Below are 13,126 nucleotides of genomic sequence, written 5' to 3' on the forward strand. Positions count from 1 at the left end.
ATAGAATTCATTTAGAATTATATAAAAAAATTAGTAATTATGAAATATATTTTACTTTCAGAAATTGTTATGTTGATGAAGAGATTAGTGTCAAATATTTCAACAGGAATAATGGATACAGGTAAGGAATAAACTCAAATAATAGAATTCTTTTACCTCCCTTCCCGTTGTCATTTAACAGATGTATTTTCCATTTTCAGCTAAGCCATTAGTATTATTTTCCTATACTAGCGGCTAGCCCCTAGAGGCCTCTAGGGGCACTTGAGGAGAAGAGAGTCGAATTTAGTAATTCAATTTCTTATTTTAGATTTTAAAAGAAAAAGTAAAAAAAATTTACGTTTGATGTTTGTTTTTCGTTGAACTCTCTTTCTAAAATTGAGAAATTTAAAAAAAATTTAATTTCTCTAGGGAGGGTGGTGGTACCCTCCCCCAAAATAGTTATAAACCTTCCAGGGACATATGAGAATCTACCCTGTTAAGGAGAACCCGATCGGTTCAGTGGTTAGCGAGATCCTTCGCTACAAACAGACAGACAGACAGACAAACAAACAAACAGACAGACATCGTTCTACTTTGTATTATAGATAATAGAAGCACTCTAATTATGTTCAATAATTTATAGGTGTTGTTAAAATTATATCTGTATCAATATTTTTAAAAGCGAAGCTTTTCTATAATTAGGGTTGGTCCGTCCGTCCGTTCTGTTAAAGACAGTTAGCTCTTTTCGTTAATTTAAACAGGTTAGAATTGTCCTATCGATTCCAAACTTTGCATGATGATTACTTTAGTAGTTAGGTACAATTTAGAAAGCGTAGCAACTCTATAATCAATACCAGAATGTCCGTACGTCCATTTTAAACATGTCGATTTTGAACTTTTTTGACAATAAATTTTTGTATGCTAAAATTATCTGATTCTTCTGATTTTTTAAAAACTGATTCCTATTACAACATCGTACAATGTTATAAGCGAAGCATCTCTATAAACAATCCCAAAAATGTAAGTATGTCCTTAAACAGTATCATCTATTTATGCAGTTTTGCAACAAATTTACTTACCATATTGTTTGTACTGATGCATTGATATTCTGCTAATTCAGTTCTGACAATCTACAAGAGGTAATGTTCGTTTGCCCCTCCATTTCAGAGCTTCGCTTTTATGGATGTTGTCATCCTTGTTTTATTATAAATATGTTAGATATAGTATGGTAACTTGTTTATACGGGGCAGCCATAGATAAGATAGCAGAAGATTGCAAGTGTTCTCCTATTTTTATGTAAGTCATTATTTACCTAAGATAAGAATTATATACTAAATGAAATATAATACAATTAGTGGCGTGCAGAGGATTTTGCCAGGGAGTTACACGATGGACACCCTAAAGTTTGGACAATTTGAAGGGAGTGTTGCTTTTTTACTCTTTTGCTGTATTAGGGGGGTGTATCAGGAAGGTGTAGACCCTAGTTTAATAAAAGTTAGCTAAGAATTAGAATATTATAATAAAACAATTTTGATGCAATAAAATATAACCAATATTTATTAGGACGATACCAGGTCTACCTCTGTGTAAAGGCTATGGAATTAAATGCACAAAAGTAAGATTAATTAATCACTTTTAAAGCCAAGCTTAAAAACTTATTGATTAAAGAGTTTTTGTGTGTTTTTAACATTGGACTAATTACAAATCTGTAAATATATTCAAAGTCATTGTAATAATTCTTTTTATTTAAAAGGATGATAATAGTGATAAGAAAATAGATTACAGACAAAGTTAAATTAATAGCTTGTCACAGTTTAATTGAAATTTGCTAGTAAGGTTAGTTAGATAAGGTGTAATTTTAACATTATCGGAAATTACACGGATTTACAAAGGTGTATAGTCAAATTTTTAGATTCGTAGGCTTAATAACTTTGGGGACTTTTTTATTTAATCTTGATTGGATAGCTATTTCAAATAAGAAGCTCTTTTAAAGTTTTTCTTCAACAGTTTTAATCTGCAGAAGGGGTAACTTAGTTCATCATCATTTATTGTACATACATCATTTTATCGTCCAAGAGAGACAAAAAATAAAAGAAAAAAATGTAAAAGATGAAGTATTTATGACGAAGACAGTCCCTCATTGACGTCATAAAAATGAGGGATGTGGAGAGGAGGAGTGGGAAAGAAAACCCCTAAAAAAGAGATGTATAACCCCTCGTTTTTATGACGTAACATGCAGATTTTTTGAGGGACTTTCTTCGTCTTTAGTTATCCCATTATATAAAGTAGTAAGAGTTTTTTGTCTGTCCCGAAGGATCTCGCTAACCGCAGAACCGATATTGTTCTCCTTTACAGTAAAGCTTCTTATAGGTCCTGGGAAGGTTTTGAACTATTTTTTGGGAGGGTGTCTTCACCCCCCACCCCCCAAAAAAAGATTTTTTTTACTCTTTTGAAATTTGAATTTAAAATGGGGGATGAGGTCGACTTTTCTCCCTCCTACCTTAAGTGTCCCTAGAGGCTTCTAGGGGGCGTAGCCGCTAGTGACAAAAAAACAAGGAACATAAGTTAGTTATATAGTGGACACAAATTGTCTTTAAATAATTTTTTTAAGAATGTGATGTCTAATTTTGGGGACATGTCCCTCGGATTAGATAAGGCTGTTAATCTTAATACTGGAATTAAAGAAGATTGCTTACAGGTTTGGGTTTTCTTTAGATTTTAAAAAAAAAAGTATAAAAATTTTCATATAATTTCTTTCGCTGTTAATAAAGCTACCCTTAAATATTACGGCCAGTCTTTAAGTCATTAAGATTAGTGATATTTGTATGCTAATTTGAATACTTAATTCAAGCAGTTTATTTGGCACAAAAGCAAGAGACCTCAAATCTTTAAAGTAATTGAGTAAAAAAAATTAAATCAAATAATAATAAGTTATAATTTAAATTGTTCAAACTTAAAATTTATACTAAAATATTTTTTTAGATTTGTTCTCAAAAAAAATATTGAAAGTTAACATTTTTTCAGTCATGTAGGTATGATACAGAATTGTTCACCCTGTCTAGTAGTTCATATCCATCTAATCCTGTTTTAACCTCCAGGTAAGATAACATGACTGCGGATAATTTGTAAACTTGTTTTCTTAATTTGTTTACAATTCTGACTGTTCTAATTGTTTGGATTAGTTTCTGTTTGAATGTCAAAAATATTTAATTCAAGTAATGGTATCTTTTAAGTATCTATGTAAAAGACTGAATTAATTTAATACTTTTATTAAATCACGGAATTTTCATAATAATTAATCTGAATTTCATATTTTTTGCAATAACTACGGGTGTTTATCTTTTAAAATATATGATTTTCATATTTCTATTTTTATTAGGTTTATTTTGTTTCCAGATAAAAAATTCTATTATAATCTATTGAATGTTTATTTTGTGTTGAGTGTCGAATACTTAATTTGATTAAACTAAGTGGATTTTACCGTTTGGTAATATTCTTTATAGACACAATGTCCCTTCACCTCCCACCCCCCTCAAACAAAAAAATATCATTCGCTATGCTCGTTTTGGATTTTAGATTAAATTATCGAATGAAATATATTAAAATGTCCTTGAAATAAAAAATTAAATAGCATGATACAAATTGACAGTTAGACCCTAATTATCAAACAGTTCTTCAGTGTTTTAGTAGAGGAGGTTCAACTTGAAAAAAAGAACGAAAAGGATATTTCGATACCGTATTATTCAAATTAATTTAATAGAGTGTGGACATTCAATTTAAATATTTGGGATAGACAAATATAATAAAATCTGCATAAAAATTTAATCCAATAAATTGGTGCTTATAGTTCTGTTTATTTTGGCACATGGATATGTTAATGAAAGATAATCTTAGATTATTGAAACAAAATTATAACATCATTAGATTTAGAATATCTTGATATCGTTATTATGTCAGCCAAGACAACTTTTCTAGACGTAAAAAAGTGACAAAAAAGATATTTTTAGGCCTTTTCAAAGGACAGTTTTGTAATCCCGTTATTTCATAAAAAAAATAAAATGCTTAGAGAAAGGCTTGGAAGATGAATTTAGGTGTTTTGCATATTTCAACTTAAACACATAAGGCCAAAGATATAATATCCCAAAAATCTTTAGTCAAAGTCTACTCTATACCTAGCGCTGGCAATTTCTTTTTTCACATGTATAACATGCATGATTTTAGAAAACTGACTGACGCTAGGTGTAGAGTAGACTTTGTCAAAAGATTTTTGGGATATCATATCTTTGTCCTTATGTTTTTAAATATAAATGTGCAGAAGAGCTTAAAACCTGCACATTCCTCATATATTGTTAAAACCGCCGTGCTACTGTGATCTGTTGATACTTTACATGCCTGGCGCTAGGTTGCCAGTAGAGATTTTTTACATGTATTTCTAGGCCCCTAAATTAACTTTTTAGGTTAACAGGTATTTTGAATAATAGGTCTAATCCCTATAACATTTAGGCTATAGTTTGCACTGTAGGTTAAGCTTTTTAGTGTATAGAAAAAGGGGATAGATTTAAAACCTTTTCCGAAATGTATTCCGAATGACGTTATGTAGGTAGAAACCTTATCAAATGTATCTGAATGTGTATTTTTACCTTTTGCAACGGCCAGTCCTGGTTATGAAAGTACCAAGTTATGAATAAAATTTTGTAAATATGTTTAATAATATTATTTTGTGTATGCTTATGATGATATACATATCTATCTAGTAGAATAGTCCATTATTTAAATATGGCGTCATTTGGGATACTTCTTATCCTAGGGGAAAGATTAATATATCCCCAAATAATTGTCTAAATGTTTTTTTAGAAAAGAGTTTTGTTTAATTTCCAACAAGATAAAAGATATTTGCCAGGTAAACAGCTTTTCCATAATTTTCAAATAAACTTTAATAACAAATTAAATAAACAAGGACAATTACGACTAATGGAGTAGCGGAGCTGTTAGAAAGCAGACACAATATAAAAAGAGGAAAATTGCATACAAAAGTATTGAAAAAAAATATGATTAAAGTTCATGCTCAAATGACTCTACTGTAATGGACTAAATGAAGATTGATCTCAAAAAATAGTTTAAAGAAAGACAACAACATTTATAGAGAAGCTTTTTGAAAACATTAAAAAACATTGGAAAACATTGAAAAATATTAGAGAAAAAAATTGACAATTTATTCTTTTTTGTTGGAACATTTCTTTAAAAAAATTTGTATTTTTTTTTGTTCTAAATCATTGAAAAACTATTCTTCATAGAAATCGCTAAAACTTTCCTATGATTAAAAAAATGTTAATGTTTCCTTTCCAAGTACAAAATACACTACCTCAATTATTTTAGATGCCATTTCGACGGATATCACTTGAGAAACGCTATGGAGTTAACAAATGTCTCCTCTTTCTCAATAATGATATTTGTACAGATAAATTTGAAGTAAAACAGGTAGTTTATGCTATTAGCAACACATAATTCTAATCCTTAAATTAGTTTATTGTTTATTGTCGCTGTTGATATAATTATAATCAAATGCTTTGTTATAATCAAACTGACATTAATTTAAATGTAGGGTAGGGAATCTCCACCCAAATTAAGTCTTGGCAAAAAGTGTTAATTGTTATATCACTGTTATGTCAGACACGCAACATTAATAATAAGACTAGGAGGAATGCCTCGGCTCAAAACATGTACAACCCCTTATTATTCATTGTTAGAACTTTAAGTCCAGGATAGTGCCATCAATATTGTTGCTTATTAAAGCTAGCTTATTTATATTTTGTAGATTCATATTAAAAATTAATTTCGAATATGATGTTTTTTTAAAGTACCCCTTTAAACGTACAAAAAAACGCAATAAAAATATATTTTGTTTGTCATCATTCATTGTTATGAAAAATATTTGTTTAGTATTAAACAAGGATAAAAACATTAATGAAAGCGCAGATATATAAAACAGACAAACGCTATAGATATTTTTAAAGCAATAATTAATGAGATGAAATGTTAGCAAAATTATGCATAATTTAAAATATACATTTTAAAAATAATTAACAAGATATTAATATTGTTTTTAAATGTTGTATGAATTAGCTTTAAAAAACTCCCTTTGTAATAATAATAAACTGACCAAGCTAAATTTGCTTGATTCACTTCACTAAGAGACAAAATGAATTGAAAATGATTGCTAAAATCGAAATATATCTTCATGTCTTAGAATAGTGTATTTTTTTAAAATAGGTTGAAAAACATACCAACTTTAAAATAATAATTCTAACTTGCATTAATTTGCTGTAACAGCGATTGGTTGTTTCCCACAGAATGTCAGTTGAGCATTCAAACCTTATTCCTCATTTTTTAAATAAATAAAAATAAAGGGTTTGAGGCTAGTTTTTGGTTTGTTTGTTTATTACTTAAAGGCAGATTGGGCTATTTTGGGCAATGGGTAACCCTGCAAGGCACCGCTGATAAAGTCCCGCATAAGAAAAAATTCTTATCCCTCCACTTCTTTTAAAATTATTAGAAAACTAATTGGTTGAGGTTTCGGGGCCTAGCACCTAGCTATCCGTTTCGGACGCATAACCTCAAACGAAGAAAGTCTTTTCTTAAAAAAATATTATTGAAATGTGTAGGATCCTTTGTACCAGTAAATATATTTGTAAATGGCAGGTCTTTAAATATGTCTGGAGCACGTATTCTACACAAAATATTTTCATTTTATTGAAAAACAAATTTTAATAATTTTCAGTCGACTGAAAAAAAGGATCTAAAAATAGATTGAACTGAAAGGAACAAACAGTTTTAATTTAGTTGTATTTCTTATCCTATTCTATAATTCTTATGCAAAGTATTAAGTTGCAAATGTACGACGTATATGTATGTTTTGCCTCTTAAACGGCTAGACTGATCATTCCAAGTTTTCCCGTTAAGTTTCTTCATGGTCATGGGAAGGTTTTAGGATTTATAGTTACAGATATATATATATACTAGCGGCTACGCCCCTAGAGGCCTCTAGTGGCACTTTAATTGTGTTTTTTTATATTTAAAATATGTCTATGTTGCGTTTGACGATTATGTTTACGTTGAACTCTCTTTCTAAAATCGAGAACGTAAAAAAATTTTGATTTTTTGTGATTTCTCTTGGGAGGGTGGTGGTACCCTCCCCCAAAATAGTTAATAATCTTCCCGGGACATATGATAATCTATCCCTTTAAGGAGAACCCGATCGGTTCAGCGGTTAGCGAGATCCTTCGGTACAGACACACAAACATACAAACATCCTGTTACTTTAGTATAAGGATATAATATCTACATCATATCTACATCATAGCTTGTTGTATAATATATTTATAGCTAAAGATTAAAATTCTTTTTAAACATTAAAATTTTTTCAAAATATCTCCTCCACTCCATGTTAACTTATCCAATGCAAAAATATTCAATTTGCCATTTCATAAAAGTTTCGAATTTTATGGACTATTACAGAATTTATGATTTGACCAAATTGCCAGTTTACTGGGCTAGGTAGGTAAACTATTGCATAAGATATTATATTACAGTGATTTTTTTCATTTTTTACTGTGCCAGGATCTATGTATAGTCTTTGTAAAAAGGGGGAAATCGACCTAAAATCAACCCGGGACCTTGAAAAGGAGAATTTAGTTATCGATAACTTAACGAACAAATTAAAAATCTTAATACTTTATACAATAGGACATACATAAAGCTTTCAAAAGTAGCTTTGTGTTAAATTAAAATAATCTATTTTTAAGGAATATAATCAATTAAGAAATTGGGGTCAAATCGAGGATTTTGTTAAATTATATGCAGCTGAAAATACAGCTGTTTTAAAGGTATTTATCATAATTAATAAAAAATCATAAAAATAATAATTCATTTTTATCCAGAAGACGTTGAGTAATATACACAGCTTTCTTTCTTATAATATTGCCTTATATATGTTATTGTATGCTTTTTTTCAGGTATTTTATCAAGATCCGTATTACACTTTAGTAGTGAAAGATAGAGAAATGAATAAAATTACACTTTTAGGTGAGTTATTTCATTAATTGAAGGTGTATGGGTTCTTTTAAAAGTCAACCATAACGGAAATCGGAAAATATGTGTCAATTTGTTATATTCATTTCATTAAAATTAAGCTATGGGCCCTATGCCGTCTCTAACATTCCCTACGCCATTTGATCTAAGTTTCAAGATAAATATATAAAAAATTAGGGATATGGGAGAGGTGGGGGTGGAAGACTTAAGATATCTTTAAAATATATGATTTTATGTGATGTGAGAAATGTTACCGTCTATTTTAATAGCTCACAGAGGTGCCAAAGATCAAATTTACTTTCCATGTCATTTAGAATTTTCTTATATGTATAATTATATACTTTTTTGTATTATAAACACTATAAATAAAGCTATTTAGTTTTGATTTATTTAGTATACAAATATAAAATATTATAAAGCAATGAATAATATCATGAACAAGTAACTTAACAATTACAAGTTTATAAAAAAATAAAGAACTAATTGGCTGACTTATAGATAAAAAATTCAGGGGTCCACCGTTTTGGCTTTAGCTGGCTGCGGCTGATAGAGGCTGCCCAATAGCAGCCCGATAAACTACATTTTACCCACAGTTATATTAGATAGACCAACACGTAAATTTAATCCTTGATTAACTTTTAATTAATCAAAAGAACACGAACAATTAAAGCAGGTGAAAAATTAGACCGACTTACATTAAGCAGTATAGAGCAAACTTTGCTTCTAAAAACACACAATTTCCTTAACTTTACTGAAACAAGGATAGGGATTTTAGAGTTAATTTAAAATGAAGAGCTAATCTTTACCTTTAAATTATATTTTACAATCCTATTTATCAAAGCAGTAATATTTATATATGTATCTATCTATGCTTGCATGAATGTTTGTTCAGTAAGTTCTCGGAAAAGTCTGGACCAATAGTTGCATATAGTTGTCAAAAAAGCTTAATGTTTCTACATATAAATTTTATGGTATTTTGAAGAAGTTTGGGCACACACCCATCACAAGATTGAGAATTCTTAAAAGTCAAATTAGGAGAAATTATGAATTATCCCCCTCCCTGTAAAATAGACGAAGTGTATAGAATACAAACAATGTAATTATAACAAAGTTTATACACTAAACTAACATTCTACAAATCGCCAAAATATGCTAATTAAATTCAAATTGTAATTTGAAGTTTTATTATTATGTAGAATACATTTCAATTAATTCATATCTTATTATAAAAGGTAGTAAGCTTTACTTTGTCGTTAGCGAAGGATCTCGCTGACTGCTAAACCGATTTGGTTTTCCATTACAAAGGAGACGCTTATAGATCCAAATTTTTTTTTACTTTATCTTTTTAAATTAATTTTTATTGGGGTTGGGTTGTTTTTCCCCTTCCCACCTTAAGTTCCCCTAGAGGCTTCTAAGGCGTAGCCGCTAGTACATAACTAGATTAAATAAAACTTTTATGAAAAAAAACCTAATTATTTCTTTACATTTTCTATTTGATTATTTTTTAGAGGAATTCTTGAGTTGTTGTTTTAAATGCAATTGTTACAACTTACTCATACCTTAGGTCAATACTGAAGTAGTTATGCCATGTATGCAATACAACATTTTAGAATTATAAGTCAGAGTAAATTCAATGTGATTATATGAATTCAGTAAATCTAAAAACTGCCTCTAGGATATTTGAGTATTTGAATGCAATTTAGTTCCAGGGTTCAGAAAAATTTCTTAAGATCATCAAAAAGTACGAGCAACTTTTAAGTCTTAATAGTTTACTTATTTTCTGCTATATATTTAAATTTACTATTCTTTCTTTAAATACTTTTTATTTATTCATTTCTAAAGTTCATGGTTATCCTTGTTTTTAGTATTTTTTTTTTAATTTTGAATACTTTAAAATAAAGAATTTCTATGAAAACTAAAGATATAACTAAAAGAAATGCAGTATATCTAAGATACAATAGAAGATATTTATAGTTAAAGTTTTATCGATTTATTGGCGGTTAGAAATGTAGAAATGGTTTCCTTAGTGCATCTCAACATTAAAATTTAGTTAGGATGTTAAGAATTTACTTTTTTATAACTTGCTTTGTGGGTTTTTTTGTTTGTCCTTGTTAACATAGAACTTTCTTCGAGTATTTTGTCAAAATTTCGTGTTGTTATTTGAATAACATTGTTTTGTATATGGTATATAACTGTCTAAGTTTTATAATAGCTTAGTTTTTATTATTAAACCAATACCCCAAAAAAACAAGATATTAAAAAGAACTACGTCTTCTTTTTCTTCTCATTAAGGTAATCCTCCTGTTCACGACATTGATATAAAGTGGATAATCTTTGAAAAACCAATTAACCAAGCCAACCCAATTAAATGTATTTTTTCTTTAATAATGATCAAGATTGCTAACAATGAAAAGGATGCCAATGCAGCCATTCCATTAGGACTTGATTTTAGAGATTACAATAATTTTGTCATTCAAAAGTTGTTTCAAAAAGTTTAAAACACATCATGCTTCATGCTTAAAATGGACTTATTCGAATATAGAATTGCTACGCTTTATAAATCGAACTTAATCTTGCAGTAATCATAATGCAAAGGTTATAATCGATAGGACATGCCTAAATTTACACACAAAAAAGAGCTTTTCGTTATGTAAGTACGTTCGGATGGACGTGCGTACAGAAAGCTTCTCTTTTGAAAACTAATTGATATTAGTAAACTTTCAGTATGTTTATCTAAATAGGTATCTACTTGTAAAATAAAGTTTGGTTGTTAATAAAACTAAAAGTTGAGTGCATTGTTTCATTGTCAATGCCAAGGTTATGGGTAATATAAATTAACAAGAATAAACTTATGCCAGGGATATGTAAGTTAGGGAAACAATTTCGCTTAGATTTTTTTTAGTTAAATATAGTTTCATAATATCTATTTTCAATTTAAATTAGCACATAGAATAAAAAAATCATTATCTTTGACTAGAAAAAAAAATCTTCATAAACCCTTCTTAAATAAGGTAGTTTCTACGCGTATGCTCCTAACTTTAAATTATTCTCTTTCTTAAACTTTTTTGAGATGATCGAATGCATGTCTTAGTCCCATCGGGGCATGCTAACTGGACCTTAATCTTGGAAAGAATTAAATATGCATGTCCACATCAAACACATTTAAAAGCCCAAGCTTGACTTTCTAAATTTAAATGGATTGCTATGCAAATCTTTTACTATAATGTGCACAAAAGTTTTTTAGAAAGGTTAATCATTAAACCTCATACTGACAGAAGGACAAACTGCTGGTTTAGCATTTTTACTTACTAATTGTTTTGACATTATAGTTATCTTAATAATCTATTTCGACATTATGGCAATAATAAAATTTGTTTGACATATTATTCATAATGGATTTAAAAATTTTGTTAAAATCAATTTTGAAAATGGGATTTTCGGTATTGTTTTTTTTTCATACGTTTTTATTTCAGGTAACATAGGTGGTTTTCTTGGCCTACTACTTGGTTGTTCTCTCCTATCCATTATTGAAATTGTTTATCATTCAGTTGCAAATATTTTCACCTGTTATAAACCTCATTGTAAATTGTGCTAACTTAGTTTTGCAAGGATTAGTTTATGATGGATAATTATCCCCCCCCCCCCCAAAAAAAATTGTTGCTTTTATGTTTTTCAGGAAAATTGTTTTTTCAAATAAATGTAAATGAAGCGATTCACAATATTTTCAATCCCAACTAGATATGCATACAACTTTCCAATATGAATGTCAGTGTATCTCACATTGACATATCCCTTATAATTCAATAATATTTTTAAAATATATGTATATTAATTTAAATATAATTGTTTGCAGTTTACTTCAAGTGAACATTTCAAAATAGAAATTTAACTTTACAGACGTTTTGTTTGATTTTTCAAGTGTATTTCAATTTTTATTTGTTTCAAAAAATATCTTGAAATACTTAGGTATATTTGTCTATATTTGCTTTTATTTCGAAAAAGATCTAGAATTGACATGAATGAAAATTAATGCAAAATCAGAATAGTTTTCTGAAAATATAGGTATAACAGATTTTAAAAATCTAACTCTATATTTAATACTTACTTTTCCCCCAGGACGGATGAAGTAAGTTACAGAATACTTTTCACAATATGAAAATTTAGACAAAAAAAACAAAAATCCCTTTTTTAAAATGAATTTAATGTATAGACAAAGGGAAAAAGTGATCTTTACAACCAAAAAAGTCTGACATATATATTTATAACAGATAACAAGATAACCTACCATAACTTTAAGTTGTTTTATGTAATATTATTTGAACATGTTTACAGTTTATATTACATATGTTTTCATTTTCAATTTAACATATCCAAAAAATCAAATTTGTTATCAGTGTAGTGGTAGGAATTTGAATTTTCTTCCTTTCTAAAAATCTCTCTCTCTCTCTTTCACTATGCATGCCATTGTATTTGCAAATAGATTTACTACTATTGGACATAATCGTTCTTGTATCCTGTATATCTCTCTAATCGGGATGACCCAGCACATTTTTAAATTTATTATATTCATTACACACAGAGAAAAGTATTCAAAAAAAAATTAATAAAGTTACAAGGAAAACAAAGGTTTAAATATAATTTTACAAAATCCCTCATAAGACGTCATTCGGGATACTTTTTAAAATTTATCTAATTCTTTATAGGCAATATACAGAGCTTCTAAAATACAATTTTTTCTATTAGCAACACTTATGATTTAACCAAATATTTTTCAACCTTTTCTTATAACGGTTTTCCAGAAAAAAGTCCTCCTCTCTGATTTTGATAATATCATGAAAGATTTATTATAATTGTATTTCCATCAAAGGTTCCAAACAATTTAGATACGTCCTCATTTTTTAATTCATACTACAGCGAAGAAGCTACTCTATAGAAAACTGGTGGTTGCGCCCTCAGCATCTTAGGGCTCTCTGATTTCGAAGGAATGGGCTTAATAATAATAGCCTAGAACAATACAAAGACCAAAAATGTAAAAGTAGAATAACCTACAACCCTTACA

The 13,126-nt window shown here is 28.8% G+C and overlaps 1 protein-coding gene across 1 annotated transcript; it reads left to right on the forward strand.

Annotated features, from left to right (window-relative positions):
- The first annotated feature begins 2,593 nt into the window (after positions 1-2,593).
- On the forward strand, positions 2,594-5,484 carry LOC145314787 (uncharacterized). The gene is made up of 4 exons (XM_080154866.1): positions 2,594-2,677; positions 3,004-3,077; positions 4,834-4,879; positions 5,356-5,484. Exons 1-4 carry the CDS (start codon positions 2,597-2,599, stop codon positions 5,482-5,484), a joined length of 330 nt encoding a protein of 109 aa, XP_080010992.1. The 5' UTR covers positions 2,594-2,596.
- Positions 5,485-13,126: the final 7,642 nt, after the last annotated feature.

This window comes from Acartia tonsa, chromosome 3, assembly GCF_053477335.1.
Source record: "Acartia tonsa isolate MP-2025a chromosome 3, ASM5347733v1, whole genome shotgun sequence".
Lineage (NCBI taxonomy): Eukaryota > Metazoa > Arthropoda > Copepoda > Calanoida > Acartiidae > Acartia > Acartia tonsa.